Genomic DNA, 26,510 nt, shown 5'->3' on the forward strand with positions numbered 1-26,510 from the left:
AGCATGGCAATCAAAAACTCACACCACATATACTTTGGGGATCAACAGACATCTAAAAACAGTAGCAGCTTCTTTTTCCAATGGAGAAATATAAATTTTGCCCCTTCATGTATGATTTATCTTCACTTGGGAAATCATCAGGAAATCAAAAAAAGGAGAAATGTTCATTTCTAGACTATGAATAACTTTTCTGATATTTAAAGGAATTTGAAATGCTGGCCAGATAATTAGATATTTGGAAATATTGCAGTTATATTCATTTTTTATTTTAGCACTTACTGCATATATGCTTTGACAAGAGGTATTGAGAAATACGATCAGATGTGTAGTCCCTGTCATGCTCATAAAGTATTCTGAAAATGACCTTTAATGCCAAAAAAATACCTTCTAGGTTTATTTTGTATTTAATGGTAATTGTACTTAGTTGACATTTAATCTCTCTTATTAGATCAAGAAAACTATGGATGATTACCAGTTTAAAGGAATTTGTGTATTAATGTTTGTATGTTTTTAGTGTAATAGAAACTATGTTTCAAATTTTAAACTTATATTACAGTTACATTAATACATATTAAAAGTTCTGGTATGTTTTGGTAATTTTAAAACTCAAAAAAAATTGTCTGCAAGAGTATTTATACTTACACTATTTATTGAATTTGATTATATAAAACATTTTAAATTATGTATGCTCACTTGAAAACAATGTGTTTATTGAGAATTTTTGAAAGGAAAGAAGGAATATTAAAGACTTGGGTTTATGCAATGCACAATTAAGCCATCCAATCCTAGAGTGACTATGCTGATGACTCATTAAGATTATAATGTCCACCATCAATATAAAAATGAAATTATCTACCTCTTTCTGTTTTTTTCAAAGCATGGTTTTATGCATCTTTACCTTGTGAATCTTGCTGAAAGGCCTTTAAGTCTCTTGTGTATACAGAGACCATTTGTTACTGATTTGAGAAGTACATTATAGGGTCAAGGGCAAAATAGATCAGAACTAAGTTTAGAAATAAAAAGTACAGTTAAGGTGGAATTTTTAGGGGTGGTTTGCCTTTGATGTTTCAAATTAGTCACTATTTTATATAATACAAGTAAGGTGGATATAGGAGGTTATGTTGGATATGTGTTTAATTTTCAGTTGTCTTCATCCTGTTTTTTGGAATTATTCACTCCCCTTTCCTACCCTAAATCCTGCATTTAAAATGGGACTAAATGGGAAAGGGACAAGGGCAAGATGATAATGATGGTAGGTAACATTTAAGGAGTACTTATTCCAGGGCAATAAGCCTTTTTCACATATTAGCTAACCTAATGCCCACAACAAGGGAGGGAGGTGTTAGTATTATTTACTTAGAGATTCTTAAACTGGCATAGAGGGGGAACTTGTCTAAGGTCACATGGCTAGTAAGTGGCAGACTCAAGATTCAAACCCAGCCAGATTAGCTCACGCTCTTAACTCTCCTGCTCTTGTACAAAAGAAAGGATATATCTAAGTCTAAGTACCTTATGGTATTTCAAAGTTAATTATAGGTAATTTCTGAATTCTCAGAACTTATTGTCTTTTGTTGTATTCATTTTTTTGCAGGGGGAGGGTCTTGGACATAACAGTCACTTTTAGGTCCTGGGAACACAACAGGATATTTGACTCTAGAACAGCGGTTCTCAACCTTCCTAATGCCCCGACCCCTTAATATAGTTCCTCATGTTTTGGTGACCCCCAACCATAAAATTATTTTCGTTGCTACTTCATCACTGTAATTTTGCTGTTATGAATCGTAATGTAAATATCTGATACGCAGGATGTATTTAGGCCACCCCTGTGAAAGGGTCGTTCGACCCCCAAAGGGGTTGCAACCTACAGGTTGAGAACCGCTGCTCTAGAATGTTTTACCCAGCCATTTGATGAAGACATAACTCCCCTCCCCGCCCCCCCCAGTTTTATAGTGATCCTAAGAATTACATTTTTCTCTTGGATAACCAAATATAAAACAGGAACAAATTTTAAAAGTGCAGAAAGGTATCAGTCTTTCATTTAATGCATAGTTACTGCTATTGGTAGAACACATGCAAAAAGAAAATGAATTAAAATTGCACACCACAGCCATAGCCAGTTTGGCTCAGTGGATAGAAAGGTGGCCCGAGGACTGAAAGATCCTGGGTTTGATTCCGGTCAAGGGCACTGTACCTCGGTTGCAGGCTTGGTCCCTGGCTCTGGTCAGAGTGCATGCAGGAGGCAACCAATCATGTGTCTCTCTCACATCCCTGTTTCTCTCTCTCTGTCCCTCCCTTTCCCACTCTCTAAAAATCAATGGAAAAATATCCTTGGATGAGGTTTAACAACAACAAAAATTGCACACCACAAAGTTTTTTAGAGTTAAAAAAACTAATCAAAGTATCTGTCTTTTTTTGTTAATGCTAAAAACGGAAAACTTTATCTGGGAAAATCAAGGTTGATAAAACAACTGAAATAATGTGACAACTATCAATTTATCTAAAAACTGGTAAATTTTGACCTGGTTGGTGTCACTCAGTGGTTGAGTGGTCACTCAGTGGTTGACCTGGTCGGTGTCACTCAGTGGTTGAGTGGTCACTCGGTGGTTGACCTGGTCGGTGTCACTCAGTGGTTGAATGGTCACTCAGTGGTTGACCTGGTCGGTGTCACTCAGTGGTTGAGTGGTCACTCAGTGGTTGGCCTGTGAACCAGGGGCATGCAGGAGGATTTGGTGCCTGCTTGGGAAGCTGTTGGCTCCTGCTCTGGTGTCTGAAACTGGCCACTGGGTGTGCTAGTTCTGGGCCTGTTGGGAGGGATTCTTGTGCTGGCCAGTGTAAGATGCTGCCCGTGGCTGACCGGTCCTCGGCAACCTGTTTGGAGCTACAAGCGATCCATAGGTTGGCTGCCTCTGCTGGGCCTGGGTGCGTGCAGGAAGGACCGAGCTGCCCACCAATGCTGGTTTTTACCAGCACCGGGCCTGGGGGCAGGACAGCAAAAATCCTAAGGCACCCCTAGATCCACCTCCGCCTTCCCCGCCTGGCCTGGCCCTGCCTGCTGGCTGGCTATAGCTGCAGTCACAGGAAGAGCTTATGGCTGTACTCAGCAGGGGTAAGCTCCTCAGGGTGGGGCCAGAGGGAGTCCAGCAGGTATTGCATGTTTTAAAAATTCTTGCGCCATTCTGGTTGAAAATCACTGACATATGACATCATACTAATTTCAAGTGTACAATGTAATATTTTATATATATCTTTTTTAAAAAATATTTTATTGATTTTTTAGAGAGGAAGGGAGAGGGATAGAGTTAGAAACATCGATGAGAGAGAAGCATTGATCAGCTGCCTCCTGCACACACCCAACTGGGGATGTGCCTGCAACCAAGGTACATGCCCTTGACCGGAATCGAACCTGGGACTCTTCAGTCCCCAGGCCGACGCTCTATCCAGTGAGCCAAACCGGCCAGGGCTTATATATATCTTGAAATAATCACCACAATAAGTCTAGTTAACATTGGATATGTTTTTAGAAGGTGATTCTGAAAATGTTTTTGAGAAAAGTACAGGCTTTTGTAAGATGGAAAACCTAGACTCTTAGAATCAGTGGCCCAGCATTAGTCTCTAACTGGGACACAAAAGTATTTTAATAAAATTCAGTCTTATTCCTACTTTGCTGTTTTACATTTGTTCTTATTTGAAAAAACTACAGATTTTTCTTTCAGAGAAATTTGTGATCTTATTTTAGGTTACCCTGACTTGTTGAATTACTGTTAATTAAATCAGTTGTTAAAACATGTGATTTTAGCTATTTTCCCATGGCTGTTGAAATATTTTTAATTCTTAGAGTTTTAAAATATTTTCAGTGATTATTATGTTATTTTACTTTAACTGAGTTTATATGACTTTGAGATAAAAAAAATTTGTGTTCATTGCTCTCATGGTAATGCTAGTACCTGACATTTGAATTTCTCAGTTTATAAATGTTAACATGATAATGTCAAATATTCTTTCATACTTCTTAATACAGTCTTATTTTTTTGTGGTTTTTTTTTTGTTTGGCTTTACTTTTAAACATTAACGTGATCTCTAGTAATATGGTTTATGTTTTATATTTTTATTCTAGTTTATTCATCGCCTGAAGACCTACCAGTGTCTAAGGGACAAGAAGTGGAACCTGGGAGCGCGGTTAAATATTTCACTGTTGTTTGGTGTAAGGCGTCAAAGAAAAAGCACAAAACGTGGGAAGGGGATGCTGTTCTTATTGTCAACGGAAAATCTCTTACATTAAAGGACCTGGAAGGCAAAGACATTGGAAGAGGTATTGTGATATTACTTAATGTTTATGAATTGGCCTGAAATTAGTATATATCTTTGGTTACATCATTGAAATCTAATGGGGTTTTATAAAGGGGTCGTTTAAGATGTTCATATCTAAATTTCCTCGTAAACATAAAATTCTCTCATAACGTTTAGTCTTATGTATACTAGCTCGGTGAGGCAGATCCCATCTTGTAGTTTCATTTTCTTCCAAAAAAAAAAAGAGGGGGGACTATTATGTATGAAGATAAAACTATAATCCTCATTAATGTGGAGAGGTCAAGACTACTGTTGAATTCTGATAGTTTGGGGAATAGAGCAGTTGGTCATTTTGGAATAGAAGCTAGCTAATTTCTTCCTCTATTAGAGCATTAACGTTAAAAAGTGCTCCATTATAAATCATTTAAGAATATATATATGTTACCAGTTGGTACAGACTGTAAATTTTAGTCCAGTTTTAATAGGGCAAATTGTAGCAATTTCCAGCTAGTTTAAACAGGTCATATTTTCTAAAATGTGAGTGTTTTATTTTTTAGAGCCTTAAAAACATTTATGGTAGACACAGTTCTTACCCTCCTGTAATCACACAATAACTATATGCATTTAAAGTAGACAGTCATAGGAGTCTAAAAGTTTCTCACTATTTATCTGGTTAATGAGCTCATTTTGAACAAACTGTGACTGACTTACTCATATTTACATTCCATCAGCACCTTACACATGGCAACCTTTAATAAATATCTGTTGAATTAATAATTCAAACAGACTTGGTGTAAAATATCCCACTTAAATTTTTTAAAAATTGATTTTAGAGAGAGGAAGGGAAATGGATGAGAGAGAGAAAGAGAAAGAGAGAGAGAGAGAGCGAGAGAGAGAGAGAGAGAGAAAGAGAGAGAGAAGCATCGATGTGAGAGAGAAACATTGACCTGTTATCTTCCATACATACCCTGACTGGGATGGACCTGGCAACCTGGATATGTGCCCTGGCTGGCAGTTGAACCTGTGACCTTCCTGTGCACAGGATGACGCTCCAACCATGTTAGCCACACCAGCCAGGGCTAAAACTTGGCTGATTTTTTATAACTTTATTATTATTTATTTTTTCTGATTTCTTAGTGTTTTTTGTCTTTTTTTTGTTTTGTTTACCAAAATGATAAATTACGTTTTCATCCTGGCTAATGGGTTATACAAGGCTATTTGCATTCAAAGCACAGTTTTCTTGTATAGTTATGGGAAGGTGACTATGGTATCTGTAATTAAGTCATCTTAGAGTATCAGGAAATTAACTTTCTTTGTTCTCAATTTAAAGGCACTGGATATAAATTCAAAGAGCTTGAAAAGATCGAAGAGGGCTATACAATGATGATTGGCGGAAAAGAAATAGAAATCATGGGTTCGATCTCCCCAGATGATTTCAGCAGTGGCAGATGCTTTCAGCTTGGAGGAGGAGGTCCTGCTATATCAAGTTCTTCTCAAGCTGCCAAGAAGTGTTTTTCTAACCCCTTAAAAAGTGTCTATAAACCAAGTTCAAAGGAAAATAGGCAGAATAGTTTCCAAAATTGCAAACCACGCCATGATCCATGTGCACCAAGTAAGATTTAAAAATTAGTTTTAATATTCTGTTTCTCCTGTCAAAAGATTGTTGGTATGTGAATTTAAACTTTAAATTTTCTTTTAAACTTTTCAGATGAAACTATGTATATATTATTCTTCAGATACATAATCTGATGTAAGGGATAATGTTGATGTTGAGTGACAATGTGGTTTGAGAATTATTTTGTAAGAAACAGTAATAAAAATTCTGTACATGCATTGAAGGTAAATATGCAAATTGTAGATGTATACACACAGACATACATGTGTATGATTTTGGATAAAATATGACATTTAGTAAGGAGAAAAATTAATAAATTAATGAATGAGGATTATATTTACTATACTTCCATTTTGAAGACTGTCTTGATTACATGCATTATCATATTAAAATATTGAATAGTAAGATGTCATGTAAAGAATTAAATTTTAGCCCATCCGGCATGGCTCAGTGGTTGAGCATTGATCTATATGAACCAGGAGGTCACAGTTCGAGTCCTGGTCAGGGCATGTGCCCGAATTGTGGGCTTAATCCCCAGTGGGGGGGCGTGTGGGAGGCAGCCAGTCAATAATAACTTCAGATTTATCATTTGAGACCTGCTATCTAGTTATATTTGATTTTGTAATTTTTGGTGGTATTTTAATAAAACTTTTAAATTGTGTTAGCATATTTCTAAAGAATTACATTATTGTTCTATGGTTACTTCATGCTGTTTTGCAAAGATTCATTATTTTGACATTCATGAATATAGTGATTAACTTGAAGCAAATAGTGGTGGTGAAGTCGATGGAAAATTCTCAGTTCTTCTGGTTGATAGGAGTAGTGGCTATTGTTAGTATGTACAGGACTGAAAATAAAGGGTCTTTATGTTAAATGTAGGGAGCCTTTCCAGAATAAGAAGCTGTGAGCTTTGCAAGCACATGTTGGCAAAATTCCAACCTATGCTTTCGGTTGGATAGTTGGATATAATAGTTCTCTTTGCTTTGAGTACTGAACTGTTAAATGTTGTGGCTTAGTGGATTTCTTATTAGAAATAGTGAATTTCAGAGCACTTTGAGTATATGAAGTTTAGAAAACTCTTTGTAATTCTTTGCATGAAATCTTACATCAACAAGGCGTGAGATTTTATTTTTAAACTAGAGGTCCAGTGCATGAAAATTCATCACTAGGGGGGCGGGGGGCGGCCCTCAGCCCAGCCTGTGCCCTTGCTTCTTACCACCCGCCTGTTCGCTGCTCCTTAGCGCTGCCTCAGAGGTGGGAGAGGCTCCTGCCACTGCCGCTGCACTCGCCTGGTGGCTTCTGGCTGAGTGGCGCTCCCCCTGTGGGAACGCACTAACCACCAGGGGGCACCTCCTGCATTGAGTGTCTGCTCCTGGTGGTCAGTGCATGTCATAGCGACTGGTCGTTCAGCCGTTCAGTCTATTTGCATATTAGCCTTTTATTATATAGGATTTTGTACCCTTGCTTAGCATTAATGTTATTCATTTTGAAGAGTTGTGGTTTTCTTTTTTGCCACAAATGATGGCAAACAGTTCTATCTTATGAGTAATTAAAACAAGATAATATAGTTGCTAACAAAGTGAAATTACAATTCATTTATAATTATTGTTTTACCTTTTTCTTAAGATTCCCTTGTTATGCCCCGACCAGACAAAAATCATCAGTGGATGTTCAATAAAAACTGTTTCCCTGTTGTGGATGTTGTGATAGATCCTCACCTTGCATATTATCTTCGGCCACATCAGAAAGAAGGACTCATATTCCTTTATGAATGTGTGATGGGAATGAGGTAGGAAAAGAAATCATTTGAGTTGAGTCTAATCTGAGTTTTGATTTAGCCCATAACATAATGGTTTTCTAGGAAGAGTCTGATACAATGATTCGCAGAGGGTCCATTATGAATTTAGTTGGAATGATGAGTGGTACTTAATGTGTGCATTTATTTCAAAAGTGGTTCTTGATGGATACCATATCATAGCCATCGTGCCAGGAGCTGGGCATGCAGGATTCAGGACCATCGCCCTCTCTCTTCATTTGAAGAAACAAATAAATGCAGTCAACCTTAATGGGATACAATAAGAGCTTATTACTAGTATGATTAAGGTATATGGGTGCAAAATGGAAGAAACCTTAATTCTCCTTATGAGAATTTTAGAAAAAGGTTTTTTTCTTATCTCGCCTCTACTTTAAAAAGATGACCAAGATTCCCCCCTTCCTTTTAAATCGAGTTTTCTGATTAAAGAATGGTAGTACCCTCTCTTAAAGATATGATAGAAGTCCACCTCAATCCCCCCAGAAATCCAGACAAAGGAAATAAAAGAAGTCAAAGGTCCCTGGTAACATCTTGGTGTATTTCCTTCCAGTTCTTTCTTTAATGCATAGGCCCTTGATTTTTAAATTGGTCGTTTAACAGGGAGTTGGGAATGTCAATTCCTAAAAATTCCGAGAACAAGTTAAGGGAATGTTGTCTCTAGGAAACTGTCCAGACTCATGTTTTCGCCCAGATTTGCTCTTCTCTTTGGAGATCTTATCTCAGTTGGCCTGGGAATCACCTGTGATTTCTTCAATTTCCCCTTCTCAGTCTAATCAAACCCTGCAGCAGTTGTGGGAGCCGATGTTGTAAAGTTACATTTTATCTGTACTATTGCAGTGACTCCTACCGTGCATGTCTGCTTCTCATACTCCTTAAATCCACTCGTTTGGTATTTCTGTAAGACAGTTCTGAACGTGGCATTCCCTTGCTTAAAATCATTCAGACTCTGAGAACTTAGAGCAGTGTTTCCTAATCTGTGATATGCACTCCCCTGCTGGTATGTTGGGTAATTTTAAGTATACATGAGCACGCTTTGTTTTTGAATTTTAATAGTAGCATATTTTAGCCAATGAATTATTAGAAAAAAAATAGCACATTTAACTTTTGGTTTCACGGGTAAATTATGTGTAGAAAGAGTTTTCTTTTCAAATAAATCTAAATAAAAAGTATGCGGATTGAAAGAAAAATAATAAAGAAATAATAACACATATGGCAAAAATTGTGATGGTGGTCATGAAAACCTGGTGTTTGGGAAACACTGACCTACAAGATACAGTCTGACCTTTCAAGGATAAGTAGCCCCATCTTTTGTCTTCTTTCTGCCTGTGCTGCCAGGTCCATAGCCTTGTATTTCCCTGCTTGGAATTCAACTCAAGGACCAAGTATACTGAACTACTCAGTCTGTGTAGTGAATTCCTGTTCATCTCTTAGAATTTTGCTCAAGGTGCATCTTCTCAGGGAAGCCTTTCTTGTGCTCTTCTCTTTACCATGAAAGATGCATTACTGTTTTCTCTCTGCCACTCAATATCTCAACTGGCATTTGGTCTTGCCTTGGCAAACTGTTGATGAAAAATGATAACAGTGGCTAGAATTCATATTTGCAATTTTATTTCCATACTTTGCAATGGAAAACATATTTTAAGAATTGCTTTTTGCTTATTATTTCTAGCAATAAGGAATAGAATGATTAACAGACTATACTTATGTTTTCTGTAATATCCTCAATTCCCTTGGACTTTGTAACCTTTAAAATATCTATCAACTATATCTGTCAAAGGGTTTTAAAAACTATAAAGTGGTATGAGATGCCACTTAAAATATTTCTTGTACTATTTTTAAAAAAATATATTTTATTGATTTTTTACAGAGAGGAAGGGAGAGAGATAGAGAGTTAGAAACATCGATCAGAGAGAAATCGATCAGCTGCCTCCTACATACCTCCCACTGGGGATGTGCCCACAACCAAGGCACATGCCCTTGACCGGAATCGAACCTGGGACCTCTCAGTCCTCAGGCCAACGCTCTATCCACTGAGCCAAACCGGTCAGGGCTTCTTGTACTATTTAATTTTAAATTGCATTAACTTAGTAGATCTGTGATAACAGACTCTTAATAAATTATGTGCATTAGATTAAATATTTAGTATTTAATATTTCTTATAGTTTAGGGAGATATTTTGGTTGAAGTTTTTACTGTCAGAGAATCATAAATACAGCTTGATAGCTGTTGATGGTTAGGATTACAATATATTTTAAACTGTTTTGATAACTACTAACAAGACATAAAAACTGCTGAACTGTTAGTGATAAGGACAGTTCAAGTATTCATATGTAGATATAAAATTGAGATTCATTTCTAGTCTAAGTATATACATAGTAGTAACAAATGATTTAGATTCAACTCTAATTTCAGATTTATTTTAGTAATTTCTTAGGCAATAAATATATAATGAGTACAATTATCAAAGATGCAAAAGAGATATGTAAATCAGCTGAATGAAAAACTAGAAAAAGTATTTAGGGAATAGAATTGTTTTAATTACAAAATATCAGCTTCTGGTTCTTGACTAATAAGTGAGGATTTTAGAGCCATAAAATATTTTCCTATTGTGATTAAAGAAGTGTAATTATTTCTAACAGAGTGAATGGCAGATGTGGAGCTATTCTTGCTGATGAAATGGGTTTAGGGAAAACATTGCAATGTATTTCACTCCTCTGGACTCTACAGTGTCAGGGACCTTATGGAGGCAAGCCGATAATAAAGAAGACACTTATTGTCACACCTGGAAGTTTGGTGAATAATTGGAGGAGAGAATTTCAAAAATGGTTAGGAAGTGAAAGGATCAAGATATTTACTGTTGATCAGGTAAGAGACTTAAAAGTTTAGCCTTGGTCATTGTCTAAATCTGTAGTTTTTCAAATCATTACTGTAATTTTCACTCTCTAATGTAGCAGTTTCTCAAGTGTATGTAACTCTCCATCTCCTTTGCAGAAAAATAGAATCTTTTTGGTTTTGAGTTAACATATTCTAATACTTGCTTAGTGGCTGTGAGAAATATGCTGCTTAAATTTTACTTTGTACAGTTCCTGCCCAAGATTTGTTAAGTATTATGTTCTCCTTTTTTTAGGACCACAAAGTAGAAGAATTCATCAAATCTCCATTATATTCTGTTCTGATTATCAGTTATGAAATGTTACTTCGTTCCCTGGATCAAATTAAGAATATAAAATTTGATCTCCTCATCTGTGATGAAGGGCATCGTTTGAAGAACAGTGCCATTAAGACAACCACAGCCCTCATTAGCCTCGCTTGTGAGAAAAGAATAATTCTAACTGGTCAGTATTTACTTTTGGGTGGAGGTGATGGAATTGCTGCCTATGGAACATATACAACTTATAATATGATGCTTAGCATCCAACGAATCCATGTATTGAATGGAGTTCATGCTAATAAACCCATCCTAATGAAGCCTTGGTAGGACTGAATTTCCAATCCCTATGTAATATTCCCCAGCTCGTCCAAAGCTCTGAATAGTTTTAGTAAACATACCAACTTGACTTCAATCATTAGCGTTTCCTTTTTTCTTGTCACAGGACATTGCTGCTTGACTTTTATTAACATTAAGTTATTTACTAGTAGCTTCTTCTACAAGTTCTACCTAGAATTAGAGAAGAGTACTACAAGCAGTGAATTAGGGACTGCAGAGTCTCTAGACAGCCTTTGTGACTTCTTAGGATGACACTGTGCTAGTGTATTGCTTTCTCTTGTGGCCACATACCTCTCTCTGTTTTTCCTTTTTTTCTTCCCAAAATCCTTTTGTCTTATCACCTTTTTGTATTCTGCCTTTTTTCTTTTCCTTTTTTTTTTTTTTAAAGTTTTCCTTTGGCCTCTTTCCCCTGTGTATTACTTAGGGTGATTTCAGGTACAAGTAACATCTGAATTCAATGTGCTTTTTCTCCCACATAACTGGAAGTCTAGAGCTGGTGCAGGCTCAGGGTGTGATACAGCAGCTCAGCAATATCCACAATGATTTTGGTTCTTTTTGTCTTCTGCTGTGCCAGTGCTGGCTTCATCCTGACTGCAGCAGTTCCAGCATCACATCTAGATGTGGTGATGTCCCAAGGAGAGCGTAGACTGGCTCTTCCTGTTTCTCTATTTTCAAGAGTGAGGAAACTTTCCCAGAAGCCCCTCTCTCACGTCCTCTCATGTCTCCTGGGACAGGGTGGGTCAGATGATGTTGGTGGAAACTGTCGGTGCCTTTCCTAGCTCTCCTTTCTGGTTGCACCCATCTCTTAGCTGCTAGGACTATTGATTAAACAACGCATGTCTCCCATCTCTTCTGGAGAATGATCCCTGGTTGAATAAGCGCTTACTCTGTCACCTATAGCTTGGCCAGTGATTGACTCACAAAAGGGAAAGTGGAAAATGCCAGCCCGCTTGCTTCAGAGTAATTTCAGGACCAACTTTATGGTACAATTTATGCTCCAAGCCTCCTTATAATTTAGCTCGAGGCTATCCTTGCTTATTTTCTCCCTCTGCTATTTTTGGGTTCCATTGTTCTCTTTGTGCCGAGAGCACTCCCTCTCTAAATCACGTGCAGCCAAATACTTATCTCGGGCTCTGCTTCTGAGGAACCCGGGATGAGACACAAACCCTTGCTACATCCGTCATTGGCAAAGGGTGGGACTATTGTGATTGGCTTGAGTTCATCAGTTCGGGCTAGATGAATGCCTGGAAACCAACCACAATGATCCTTATTCCTCTCCCTCCCCTTTCCTTCTTGCTTTCCCCATTCTCCCTATTTTTATTAGTCATTGTCATGGATTTTCTTTTAAAAGTGTAACAAAATGCATACAACATATATTTTCTCTAGTCTTTCTATGATGTGTGTAAAAATGTAGAATTGATTAGCTGTGTTAAAAAAACACACACTGGTAAGCATTGGTCCAACCTGGAGTTGACCCATTTAGTTTTGAGAAAAGTGATCCTTAAACTCTCTGATATTGTAAAATTCATATTTTTTATGTTAATGAAATAAGTGCATTTTTAAAAATGAATTTTATTATTTATATCTTTGGATAATTTTTCTAGTCTTTTATACTCTTGGACTATGCTGACTTATATGTTCTTTTGCTATTATAATTATTGAAGCATGCTAATGTTCTTTTGAATATTAGTTAGCCAAAGTTATTGAGTATATAATTATACAGGGTATATTAATTCATTTCAGTCTGTCAGCCTTTCAGATTAATGAAGATCCCACTTTGATCTGGCAACTTTGAAAGACAATAACAGTAGGTGCCATTCACTGAGTGTTTTACTAAATGTCAGGCACTGTGCTGGTCACTTCACATACATAGTCTCTATTTTTTTCTTTTCTTTGTAATACCACTGGGAAAATATTATCTTCCCACTTTTATAAGTGAAAAAAAAAATCTTGAATTTAACTTAAAGATAAGCTAAGGCAATTTGAAATCACACAGTTATAATAATTAAGAATTACTAAGGATTATGGAACATTTATTGTGATCTAGGCCCTATTCTAAGTAAGTATATGGATTATCTCATTTGATCCCTACAGCTCTAGGAGCTACTATGATTATTCCCATTTTACAAATGATAGAACTGGGGTAAGTAACTTCCTCAGAGTCACTCAGGCAGGATTTGATGCAGGTAGGATTTGAGCCCAAGCAGACTCTAGAACATGCACTCAGCCACTATGCTGTACTAAAGAAGAATTTAGTATACAGTCAAAACCAGAGTTAAAACTTTATCTAATTATTAATATATTTTTTTCAACTTGATCTGATTGCTCTTTTGTCCTCAGTTTTAGGGACTTTGCTTAAAGTTAGTCCATTTAAGGAAGTAAGTACAAATTTCTATGTAGAGCTGTGATTGTAAAACACAAACTTGACCTCATCACTTTTAATTCTTTAGGTACTCCAGTTCAGAATGATCTGCAAGAATTTTTTGCATTAATTGATTTTGTAAATCCAGGAATATTGGGCTCTTTGTCATCTTTTAGAAAAATATATGAAGAACCCATCATTGTATCAAGACAACCTTCTGCTTCTAAGGTATAATTTATTTTAATCAATTTAGGTTAAAAAAAAGAGCAGTATGAAAAAAATAAAAAGAGCAGTATGCCTGGGGAAATTCTCTATAACTTGGGTAGTTTTAATTTAGGAGAAATTAAATTAGTATTGTTGCCGAAACCGGTTTGGCTCAGTGGGTAGAGCGTCGGCTTGCGGACTGAAGGGTCCCAGGTTCGATTCCGGTCAAGGGCATGTACCTGGGTTGCGGGCACATCCCCAGTGGGAGATGTGCAGGAGGCAGCTGATCGATGTTTCTCTCTCATCGATGTTTCTAACTCTATCTCTCTCCGTCTCTCTCCCTTCCTCTCTGTAAAAAATCAATAAAATATATTTAAAAAAAAAAATAAATAAATAAATTAGTATTGTTATTTTTCCCCCCTCACAATCCTTAAACTCCTGTATTCCTTATTTTAGAAAATAATAGTATCACTTTTTTTTATTTTTTTTTATTTTATTGATTTTTTACAGAGAGGAAGGGAGAGAGATAGAGAGAGTTAGAAATATCGATGAGAGAGAAACATCGATCAGCTGCCTCCTGCACATCTCCCACTGGGGATGTGCCCACAACCAAGGTACATGCCCTTGCCCAGAATTGAACCTGGGAACTTTTAGTCCACAGGCCGACGCTCTATCCACTGAGCCAAACTGGTTTTGGCTAGTATCACTTTTTAAAATTTCATAAATAGGTACTTCATATAGAAAGAACTATAATTGATAGTAAACATGTAAAAAGTCTCATCCTTACTGGCATTGAAAAGTAAACCAAAATGGCCCTTGCCAGTGTGGCTCAGTTGGTTGGAGCATCATTCTGTACACCAAAAGATCAATGGGTTTGAAACCTGGTCAGGACACATATCCAAGTTGTGAGTTTGATTCCTGGTCGTGTATACAGGAAGCAACTGATCGATGTTTCTCTCTCACATCGATGATCCTCTCTCTTTCTTTCTCCCTGTCCCTTCCTCTCTCTCTAAATCAATAAAAACGTATTTTTTTCCATTGATTTTCAGAGAGAATGGAAGGGGGGGGCGAGGAGAAGACAGAGAGAGAGAGGCAGAGAGAGAGAAACATCGATGTGCGAGAGACACATTGATTGGTTACCTACCTCCTGCATGTGCCCTGACTGGCGCCAGGGATTGAACCTGCAATCCAAGTACATGCCCTTGACTGGGAATTGAACCTGAGACCCTTCGGTGCTTGGGCCAAAGCTCTAACCACTTAGCAACACTGACCAGGGCTGATATTTTATTTTATTTTTAATATATTTTATTGACTTTTTACAGAGAAGAAGGGAGAGAGATAGAGAGCTAGAAACATCGATGAGAGAGAAACATCGATCAGCTGCCTCCTGCACGTCCCCTACTGGGGATGTGTCCGCAACCCAGGTACATGCCCTTGACCGGAATCGAACCTGGGACCTTTCAGTCCACAGGCCGACACTCTATCCACTGAGCCAAACTGGTTTCGGCAGATATTTTATTTTTTAATTAAAGTTGATATACAATACTATATTAGTTTCAGGTGTATAATATAATAATTAGTTATTTATGTAACTTACAGAGTGATTATCCCCATAAATCTAGTGTTCATCTGACAGCATGCATAGTTATTACAGTATTATTAACTGTGTTCCCTATGCTGTACTTTCCATCCCAATGACTCTTTGTAACTACCAATTTGTACTTTTTTTAAAAAAATATATTTTATTGATTTTTTACAGAGAGGAAGGGAGAGAGATAGAAAGTTAGAAACATCGATTAGCTGCCTCCTGCACACTCCCCACTGGGGACGCGCCCGCAACCCAAGGTACATGCCCTTGACCGGAACCGAACCCAGGACCCTTCAGTCCGCAGGCCGACTCCACTGAGCCAAATCGGTTATGGCATCAACTCAAAAATTTTAAGAGGATTCAAATTATATAAAGTATGTTTTCTGACCACAGTGGAATACTTTTTAGAAATAAAAATGGGCATAGTACTACAGATCCTACAGACTTTAAAAGGATAACAAGGTAACAATTTGTACTTCTTAATACTTTCCCCTTATTCACCCAGCCTCCAACCCCCCTCCCATCTGCTAGCCATCCAAATGTTCTCTAACTATAAGTCTGTTTTCGTTTTGTTTTTTAGATTCCACATATAAGTGAAATCATATGGCATTTGTCTTTCCCTGTCTGACTTATTTCACTCAGCACAATACCCTCTAGGGTCATCCATGTTGTTACAGATAACATTTCATATATATATAATTTCTTCATTGATTTCAGAGAGGAAGGGAGAGGGAGAGAGAGGTAGAAACATCGATGATGAGAGAGAATCATCAATTGGCTGCCTACTGCACCCCACCCCCCCCCCCCAGGATATTTTTCCACTGATTTTTAGAGAGAGTGGAAGGGAAGGGGAGAGACCGAGAGAGAAACATCAATGTGAGAGACACATTTGTTGGTTGCCTCCTGCACACACCCCCACCGGGCCCAGGAATCGAGCCTGCAACTGAGGTACATGCCCTTGACCAGAATCGAACCCTGGACCTTTCAGTCCGCAGGCTGATGCTCTATCCACTGAGCCAGACCAGTTTCGGCCATTTCACTCTTTTTTAACGGCCGAGCCATAGTCCATTGTGTATGCACCACTTCTTCGTTATCCATTTATCTACTGATGGACACTTAGGTTGCTTCCATATCTTGGTTATTTAAATAATGTTGCACTGAACATAGGGATGCATATATATGAACAAATATACACATATGGGATTTATTTTAAGCTTCATTGTGAAGTTCTGTATACTCTAAAGATTCTATATAACCAGTGTTTTGAACTCTGCATCTGGTAGATTGTTTGTCCCCATTTTGTTTAGTTCTTTTTTCTGGAATTTTATTTTATTCTTCCATTTGGGACATGTTTTACTCATACTGTATTTTGATTTTAAAACTGTACTATTATTTAATGAATAATGTGTAACAATTTGGAAAGAATCAGTAGTGCTTTGTGCCAGTAATTTCCTATAGGGTTAATTTTAGGTTCAATAACTTGTCAAAATATTTGCTTACAAGACTTTGCTGTATCAGCTCTTTGATTTTAAGACTATGTACCATTACAGTATTCACATAAAAACTTCCTTTCAGAATAATTAAGTTTGTAGAGTATAGATTTCTGGTTGCTCTCACTGGTGCCAAATAGCCAAACAAACAAAAATTTAGGAAACTGTGGCTTCACTTAATTAGATGGTTATGCTGAACATTTACTAGTAAAGAGATGATGGTTGGTTTTCCTTTCACAAACTTGTATTTCATTTATTCTGATGAATCAGAAATCTGAATTGAAGTAACTAGTTTATCATTGTAAAATATTTAATGTTCATTTTAACTGCAAGTCAACTTTAGGTCTGCTATTTCCTTCATAGGAAGACAAGGAGTTAGGAGAGAGGAGAGCAGCTGAACTAGTTTGCTTCACTGGACTCTTTTTTCTTAGAAGAACCCAAGAGGTCATAAATAAATATCTTCCACCGAAAATAGAGAATGTAGTCTTTTGCCGTCCAGGGGCACTACAGCTTGAACTTTATCAAAAGCTGTTGAATTCTCAGGCTGTGAGGTTCTGTCTTCAAGGGTCGTTGGAAAACAGTCCTCATCTGATATGCATAGGAGCTCTTAAGAAACTGTGCAATCATCCCTGCCTTTTGTTCAATTCCATAAAGGTGAGTAGCATGTGAGACTGTGTCAGGATGTGAGCTGAGGGTTCTGTCATGTGAAGCTAAGAGGGCAGATTGGACTAATTCCTGGGGTTGTATTTGTGGGTTTCCCCAAGGATCTGAGTCTCTTCAGGATGGTTCTACTCGCGAGCAGGTTCGGCCCCTGTTTGTTCTTCAGAGCATGTCCATGTTCGTAGAGCTGAACTAGGGATAGAATGGGTTTGAGGTTCTGCCTTCTAGACTGTGTGCCCCATGCCCTTTGGTATCTTGTCTAGTACTTTGTCATAGTTTCTCTTCCTGTCTTTTATTAATAGAGCCAGTCAGTTTTGTTTGTTTGGTGCTAACAAATAAAAAATTTGCCATTAAAAATAATTTATTTTTTCTTCATTATAAAGTAACACATAATTTTTGTATGAAATTCAGAAAATCACAAAAAAGACAATAAAAATGATATACTGGCTAGAATGCAAATTGTTAAATAAATGGAAGATAGTTTGGTAATATGTATCAAAAGCCTTATAATTTTGTATATTTTGTGACCAGGCATACCACTTTTTGAAATTTAGTATAAAGAAATAAAGCTCTCCAGCCAGAGAAAACCACATTTTGATATTAATAATAATAATCTTAGCTAGCACTTATTAAGTACTTATCATGTACCAGACATGAAGTACTTTTCTAGATTGACTTATTCTTTTTTTTTTTTTAAATATATTTTATTGATTTTTTACAGAGAGGAAGGGAGAGAGATAGAGAGTTAGAAACATCGATGAGAGAGAAACATCGATCAGCTGCCTCCTGCACATCTCCCACTGGGGATGTGCCCGCAACCCAGGTACGTGCCCTTGACCGGAATCGAACCTGGGACCTTTCAGTCCGCAAGCCGACGCTCTATCCACTGAGCCAAACCGGTTTCGGCGACTTATTCTTTTTTTAAAAAAATATGTTTTTATTGATTTTACAGAGGGAGAGAGGGAAACATTATCGATTAGCTCTCTCTCTTTCCTTCCCCCTCTCATTTTCCTCTCTTCCCCTCTCACCCTCCCTTCCACTCTCTAAAAATCAATGTCCTTGGGTAAGAATTAACAACAACAATATTTACATGATAGTTAGCTTGGTCTTTTCAGGAAGCTATTAATATTCGTCTTTCCTCCCATAATTTGAGCATTTTTCTCTTCTAATTAAAAACAAACAAACATGAGCCAGTGTTAATCATTCTTTTGAATAGGAAAAAGAATGTAGCTCAACTTGGGATGAACATGAAGAGAGCAGTTTATATGAAGGCTTGCTAAATGTGTTCCCTGCGGATTATAACCCTCTCATGTTTACTGAGAAGGAGTCAGGAAAACTTCAAGTGCTGACAAAGCTCCTAGCTGTTATCCACGAACTTCGTCCTACTGATAGGTAAGTGGTCAGTTTAATAACCTGCTTGTAAGTGCTCCTGGAATTTTGGCTTAGAGTATGGCCTTACTCCCCTGCCCCTCCTTTCTTTCAAAAGAAGAAAACATTAAAAATAAGTTGTTTTCTTTGGGGCATGATCAGCGTCTGTAAGTTTTTGTTTGTTTGTTTTTGTTTTTTTTTAATATATTTTACTGAGTTTCCACAGAGAGGAAGGGAGAGAGATAGAGAGCCAGAAACATCGATGAGAGAGAAACATCGATCAGCTGCCTCCTGCACACCTCCCACCGGGAACGTGCCCGCAACCCAAGCACATGCCCCCGACCGGAATTGAACCTGGGACCCTTCAGTCCGCAGGTCGACGGTCTATCCACCGAGCCAAACCGGTCTTGGCTGTAAGTTTTTATTTAAGAAAAAACTAAGTATAAATACATATATTTTAAAAAAAACCTAGAGAAGTCTTAAAATACCTACCTTGTACTTTAAGCTCTTTCAGAGTCCTTTTTTTTTTTTTTACCATCCCTTAAATGTTGATACCCCTTAGGGTTTTTTCTTTAGTCTCCTTCTTACTCTAAACACTCTGTCTGGGTTATCTCTACCCCCCTTAGTTTTAACTATCACCCATATATCCCGTTTGTCACTCTAGTCCAGCCCTCTGTTCTAATTTCCACATCCTTCTCTCTAACTCTTTAATGGACATCTAAATCTAATTCTTTCTTTTTTCTTTTTTATTGGTCATTACATTCCTTTTTAATCTATTTCTGGGCAGACTCTCTCGTTATTATCTGCAAAATCTCCAGTGAAAATTACAGTTTGGCGTCGTTTTAAATTTACAAAGTATTTCTCTCATTCTTGATTTTTTAAATTGCCTCCTCTTCTTGTGAATGTTGTCTCTTACTTGAGGATGTTGTTTTCTGTTCCCTCCATTGCTGTTTTATTCAGGTTTCTCCTCTTTTGTTCTATTTTTAATGTTGGAGACTCACCGCAAATACATGGTGATCTGTAGTGTCCATTTATATTTGAGAGTGAGGCAGTGAAACTTATTGAATGTTATGTGTGCATGGGTAAGGCTTGTTGATTGGTCTCCTTTATGGGGTAATTAGGCAGTGAGTTGGCTTCTTTATTTAGGGACTCCTTCTCTCTGTGGATCTTTTTTCTGGGGCCATTCATGTCACCTCAGAGAGGATTCTTCCAATAATATCTTTCCTGGGGTGGGATGTAAGAGGGATGCCTGGCTGCTGCTTTTCTAGGGTTGGCAGGAAAGGGGCCTGGGATCTTCTGTATGCATACTTTCATTCTGATTAGTCATTATAGCCCTGTCTTTTAAATTCTTCTAGTCTCTTTCTAGGGTTTACTTTCTCCATCCAATAAACATTGTATTTGAGAAAGAAAAGTCAACTGGTTACATGGGATAGGGCCTGGGTTCTATTGTCAGTGCTCTTGTAAGAGCTCCAATCTCCTTCCTTCTGGGGCACCTTAAAGAGATTCTCTGGGTGGATGAACTTACTCTTGTTTCTTATTGTAATTTCCCACTTTGGGCACTTAGGTTTCACCTTCTCTGTACTCATAAGTAGGTCACTATTTCATCATTTTCTGTTTTCGTATATAAATGCCTCCTTTAAAAAAAATCAAAGATAGAGTTTGTATTTCTGTTTCTCATTCTCTGGCTGTTTTTTGGGTGACTTCAGAGAGATGAAGAAGGCAGAAAAGTTTTTACTTCACTATCTTAAAACGTGAAAATCTCTTAGATACTGACTTTAAAATTGAATTTGAAGGAGAACCTGAGTTTTAATGTATATGGTCATTGTTGCATGTTCTATAAATATCAGTGATGATATTATTTGGTAATTTTCTTCAAATATACCCAGAATCTTTCTTTTTGATTGACAGGGTGGTATTGGTATCCAACTACACACAAACTTTGAATATTTTACAAGAAGTATGTAAGCGTCATGGATATGCTTGTACAAGACTTGATGGACAAACACCAGTCTCTCAAAGGCAGCAAATTGTTGATGGCTTCAATAGTAAATACTCTTCTGATTTCATTTTTTTATTAAGTTCAAAAGCTGGTGGCGTGGGACTTAACCTTATTGGAGGATCTCACTTAATTCTCTATGACATTGATTGGAATCCAGCCACTGATATCCAGGTAGGACTAGTTCTTATGCATTAAATAAACATGATAGAATGCCTGTTGGGGATATACCTGCTGGGGATACAAAGATGATGATGTATGGTAAATGCTGGTGAGGTATGGTAACTGAGCCCCTATTTTGCATCAGGCACTCTGCTAAGTGCTTCACATCTATTCAGTTTTCACAATAATCCTCCTAAGTGTAGATAGCCCCATTTTGCAGATGAAGATATGAAAGCTTGTTCTAGGTCACATAGTGTAACTGGACAATCAGTGGGTCCGTGCTACCTGTCACTACTTGAGCCAATTAAGCAGAGACAGGGTTGAATCATATATGAGCGTTTATTCCACTACTGCCAGCAGTACGGGAGAGCAGCAGGTCATCCACAAAAATCTGCTCTGCACCCCACCATAAGACAGTGCGTATATAGGGTAAGACAAAGAATACACGGGGAAATATGAATTATAGGTATGGGGAAGTAGGGATTATTATAGGCATGGGAAGTAGGAGACTGGGGTGGGACTCCATTGTTTGGGCAACAAAGTTGTTAGTCTTTCCATGATAATAGGCAGTTCTTGAATGAGAATGGTTCCAAGGTTGATTCCCAGGTCCAAGGTTGATTCCCAGGTCCAAGGTTGAATCCCAGGTCCTAGGGGCGCACAACTCCCAGCCAGGTCGACTATCCTTTATTAAACCAACACAAGGCAATCATGGTTAACAGAGCATGATTAATATTTCCCATAACCGCAGCTAGTCCCCAATATTCTATTTTTGCCCGTAACAATAGCTTATAAAAGGCAGAGCCAGGATTCAAACCCAAATCTGTATGTCTCTAGGCTCTAAGTTACTGCAGGTACTTCAGGCCTAATTTTCCTCCCCGACCGGAGTTCTATGGACAACACATAGTTTTCCTAGCATCGATGAGTATTGTCAAACACAGTTCACTTGCATCTTGGGACATCAGGATGCTTACGACCATCAGGGGCTATGATCAATGTTTGTGCAGAGTATAGTATAGATATAAAATTAGCTTATTTAGGAAAATAGTTCAGAAGAAGCCTTTGGTTTACTGCAGAATACAGTCCATCTTTATGTGTTTTAAGATTTCTACTTACACATTTGCACCTCAGTTGGTATCTGTGTTTTTATTACAGTGAAAAGATACAGATTAAAACCAGTGAAGGTAAAAGGTACATGGGGTAGAGACCAGGGACAAGCTTTCCTTTTTCCTCCCCTACTGGAGTTCTATGGACAGCACTTAACTTCCTCAGCACCGATGAGTACAGTCAGACAGAAGTTCATTTCATCTTGGTGTCTGGAGTTTTTGTTGGTTGCTCACGTAGGCGTGAAGTACTTGAGTGACTGACCTCAGTTATTCAATCTCCAACTCCACCAGAGGGCAAACTGACAGGACACAGCCAAAGCCCTCACCTAAATTACACTGTTAGCATAAAAGATCTAGTGGCTGCAAGGCCTCAGGTAGACAGAGACCCTCTCATCAGGCAGGATATGCCAAGGGCTTAGCGGTTATCTACTTGGAGCTGGAGGGAAGGCCAGACCTTTGGAAAGTGCAGGGTTTGCACATCAACCCTTACTGCATGGTATCATTGGTCCTGAAACCTCGGGGAACTACCTAGAGCAGTGGTTCTCAACGGCCGGAGTCTATTTATTGCCTTCACTAGCTGAGTATAGACAGAGACCCCCCAAAGTTAGTAACCTTGAAGCCCTAGCAAAGGTCAGGGCTGTGTACCACCCAGTTAATCTAGATACCACCCCGTTAATCTAGACAAAAATTATCTCGTGTAATTTTTCTCTCATTTGTGTGCGGCTCCTCTTTCAGATACCGAACCCTACTCCACATGGGACGTGGAAGGAAACACACAACACTCAACCTTCCTAATGCCCCGACCCTTTAATACAGTTCCTCATGTTGTGACCCCAACCATAAAATTATTTTCGTTGCTCCTTCATAACTGTAATTTTGCTACTGTTATGAATCGTAATGTAAATATCTGATATACAGGATGTATTTTCATTGTTACAAATTGAACATAATTAAAGCATAGTGATTAATCACAAAAACAATATGTAATTATACATGTGTTTTCCGATGGTCTTAGGCGACCCCTGTGAAAAGGTCATTCGACCCCCAAAGGAGTCATGACCCACAGGTTGAGAACCGCTGACCTAGAGCCTGAACTGATTGCAGGCATCCTCAGGATTCCTTAGGGATGAATCATGAGCTACTTGGACTGGGAATAATCCCTCTGTGCTCCAGCTACACGTGGCTTCTTTGCATTCTTCTTTTTTTTAATCCTCACCCAAGGATATTTTTTCCCCATTGATCTTTAGAGAGAGAGAATGGAAGGGAGAGAGAGAGAGAGAAACATCAATGTGAGAAAGATACATTGAATGGTTGCCTCTTCCATGTGCCCTGACTTGGCCAGAGATCAAACCTGCAACTGAAGTATGTGCTCTTAACTGGCAATCGAACCTGTGACCCCTTAGGTCCATGGGCCAGTGCTGTAACCATTGAGCAACCGGGCAGGGCAGGTCTTTGCATTTTTGCTTTCTAAACTCACTGTGCCATTCATTGATGCAGGTAGACCCTCTGACTTTATTGACGCCCCTCTAGTTATTTCATAGCCCCACAGTGGGTGTCCATGCCTTCCTTTTTCTCAGGAAAAAGATAGGAAGTGGAGAATGCTTTGACATGCCTGGGCTTTGTTTTTTGAAGCTGTAAGTAAAATCAAGAATTCTTATTCTTAAATGTATTAATGCAAATTGCTTATGTGGAAAAGGCTATTAGTTTCAACTGTACTCTCAGAATTGTCATTTATTTTCTAAGGCAATGTCTAGAGTGTGGAGAGATGGTCAGAAACATCCCGTACATATTTACAGACTCCTAACCACAGGTAATAACCCTTCAATGTGCCCCCCAAAAATGTATCCCTTTGAATAATATAAAAAGAATTGTTGTTGTTGTTGTTGTTAATCTGTGCTTCCGTGTTAGGAATTATTTGTTCTTTTGTTAACTATATGCCAACCATATTTTACCCTGCAGAAATAACGGACATAAGGATCTGCAGTAAATCTAATGGATGTTTTCCCTTCAGGTACAATAGAAGAAAAGATCTATCAAAGGCAGATCAGTAAGCAAGGTCTTTCTGGGGCGGTTGTGGACCTGGCCAAGACATCTGAGCATATCCAGTTTTCAGTAGAGGAGCTTAAAAATCTGTTCACGTTACACGAGAGTTCACACTGTGTGACTCACGACCTGCTTGACTGTGACTGTGCAGGAAAGCGAGAGCATACAGGTGTGTTGTATGTCACTTCTGTTCTGATGGTAAAGTTCATTGGTCTCTCTGCAGTAGTTGGAAGTATTTAAATACAGAATAACTAAAATATTTGCCATTTGTATATGTTAGTTTCTTTCCCCCTGCAAGTCAGAGGGCAACTGCCAGATCAGTATTTGAGAAAATATTAATTAGAACCTTAATCTCTCCATTTCGCTTCTGATTTCTGAAACAGCTGTGAGAAATTTAGCTTAGAGAAATCTTTCAAATTCTGGCATAATGGCTTCAGAATTAGAATCCTTATTTCTATTTCCCTCAAAACATGCACTTGATAGAATAAGCTTACTCTTTGTTTAATTTATGTAGACCTTAATCATAATGGGAACATATTTTCTGAGGCGGTTAGCAGGGGCCACCATACTTCCCAGTACTTGATGAACTGCTAGTGTTGGTTAAGTGAAGCTAAAAACCTCAGTCCTGCCCTTGCCGGTGTGGTTCAGTGGGTGGAGCGCTGGCCTGCGGACCGAAGGGCCCCGGGTTTGATTCTGGTCAAGGGCACGTACCTCAGTTGCAGGCTCCTCCCTGGCCGGGGCCCTGGTCGGGGTTCGTGAAGGAGGCAACCAGTCGATGTGTTTCTCTCACATCGATATTTCTGTCTTTCCCTCTCTCTTCCACTCTCTGTAAAAATCAATGGAAAAATATGCCCGGTTGAGGATTAAAATAAATAAGTAAGTAAGTAAATAAATAAATACAAACATCAGTCCTCTGTAAGTAACACCATTCACATAGGAACTGGATCACAAGTGGGACTTGAGCGTCAAGAGTTTGAAGTCACTTGATAAATTATACTGAGTAGGTTAAGAAGTTAGACTGTACAAGACTGACATGGAAACTTTATATTTTATATAAATTAATATTGGGTCCTCTACCGTATGTTTTTTAAAAAAACAAACAAATAATTTTTGCTTTTATCTTCTCTTCCTTTTTCATTGTCTTTACTCTGTTCTTTTTCTTATTTTTCCAGTTGAATGCCTAGCTTAATGGATTTCAGTCTTCTTTTATAAAATGGGTATTTAAGGCTGTAAATGTTCCCCAAGGCTGGATCTCATAATTTTGAAATGCAGGTTTTTTTATTATTTAGTTCTAAATATTCTGTATAATGGGCTTGATTATAGAGTGTTGTCCCAGATGGTTCCAATTATATTCTGAATTTGGAAATATAGCTAGTCCCAAAGGTGTTAGATAAGGGATTGCAGCCCTGTAACATACCTCTGGATGATTATTTGTTTAATGTATGAATCCTATTAGACCAGAAGGTCCTTGCGATCAGAGGACAAAATGTAATAAATTGCATAAACCCATTATATCATAATATAAAAAGTATTGTATATAGTAGAATATTGATTGGCTTAAGGATTTTTCTCATTCTTTTACTTATTGCAGGTGATTCATTGGAAAAATTCCCTGTCTCTAGAAATTGTCAACTTGGCCCACATCACAAGAAGTCTGACTCCCTGAAACCTCTCTCCATGTCACAGCTGAAGCAATGGAAACATTTTTCTGGAGATCAGTTAAATCTTAAAGATCCCTTTCTTGACAGGATAAGAGAAAATGTGTCATTCTTTTTTCAGAATATAACCAATCAAAATACTGCTGCTCTGTAATGAAAGGTTACTTCATGACGTTCCCTTGCCCCCCCTTTAAAAAATAACAGTAATTAAATGTAAGTTTTGAAAATGATTAGAATTACTTATTTATTTAATTAAATCTTTATTGTTGAAAGTGTTACATATGTCCCTTTTTCCCCCCCTTGACCCCTTCTAGCCTGTCCCCATCCCCATCCCCGGCCTTCACCATCCTATTGCCTGTGTCCATGGGGAATGCATATATGCATACAAGTTCTTGGGTTGATCTCTTCCCACCTATCGAACCATCTCGCCTTCCCTCTGAGATTCCACAGTCTGTTCCTTGCTTCTATGTCTCTGGAGAGAATTACTTACATTACAATAATAAATTTGTTGCAAAGTGTATCAGAGTTTTGATACAGGACTGTTGTTTGATTTTTTATATATATTCTTTCTTAAAAATATATTTTTATTGATTTCAGAGAGGAAGGGAGAGGGAGAGATAGAAACATCAATGATGAGAGAGAATCATTGATCGGCTGCCTCCTGCACGCCCCCT

General features: G+C 38.1%; 1 protein-coding gene across 3 annotated transcripts in view; it reads left to right on the forward strand.

Annotated features, from left to right (window-relative positions):
* The window catches only part of RAD54B (RAD54 homolog B (S. cerevisiae)), a 47,199-nt gene extending 21,131 nt beyond the window's left edge, over window positions 1-26,068 (forward strand). For all 3 annotated transcript variants that reach the window (XM_006761195.2, XM_015562297.1, XM_015562298.1), the window contains exons 2-13: window positions 4,115-4,309; window positions 5,618-5,899; window positions 7,529-7,691; window positions 10,355-10,580; window positions 10,843-11,050; window positions 13,653-13,792; window positions 17,210-17,500; window positions 18,723-18,898; window positions 20,783-21,044; window positions 23,879-23,945; window positions 24,147-24,347; window positions 25,770-26,068. In XM_006761195.2, the coding sequence (XP_006761258.1) occupies window positions 4,115-4,309; window positions 5,618-5,899; window positions 7,529-7,691; window positions 10,355-10,580; window positions 10,843-11,050; window positions 13,653-13,792; window positions 17,210-17,500; window positions 18,723-18,898; window positions 20,783-21,044; window positions 23,879-23,945; window positions 24,147-24,347; window positions 25,770-25,990 (2,432 nt within the window). In that variant the 3' untranslated portion in view covers window positions 25,991-26,068. The remainder of the gene's footprint in view (window positions 1-4,114; window positions 4,310-5,617; window positions 5,900-7,528; window positions 7,692-10,354; window positions 10,581-10,842; window positions 11,051-13,652; window positions 13,793-17,209; window positions 17,501-18,722; window positions 18,899-20,782; window positions 21,045-23,878; window positions 23,946-24,146; window positions 24,348-25,769) is intronic.
* Window positions 26,069-26,510: the final 442 nt, after the last annotated feature.

The sequence above is a fragment of the Myotis davidii genome, unplaced genomic scaffold (genome assembly GCF_000327345.1).
Source record: "Myotis davidii unplaced genomic scaffold, ASM32734v1 scaffold317, whole genome shotgun sequence".
In the NCBI taxonomy this organism is placed as follows: domain Eukaryota; kingdom Metazoa; phylum Chordata; class Mammalia; order Chiroptera; family Vespertilionidae; genus Myotis; species Myotis davidii.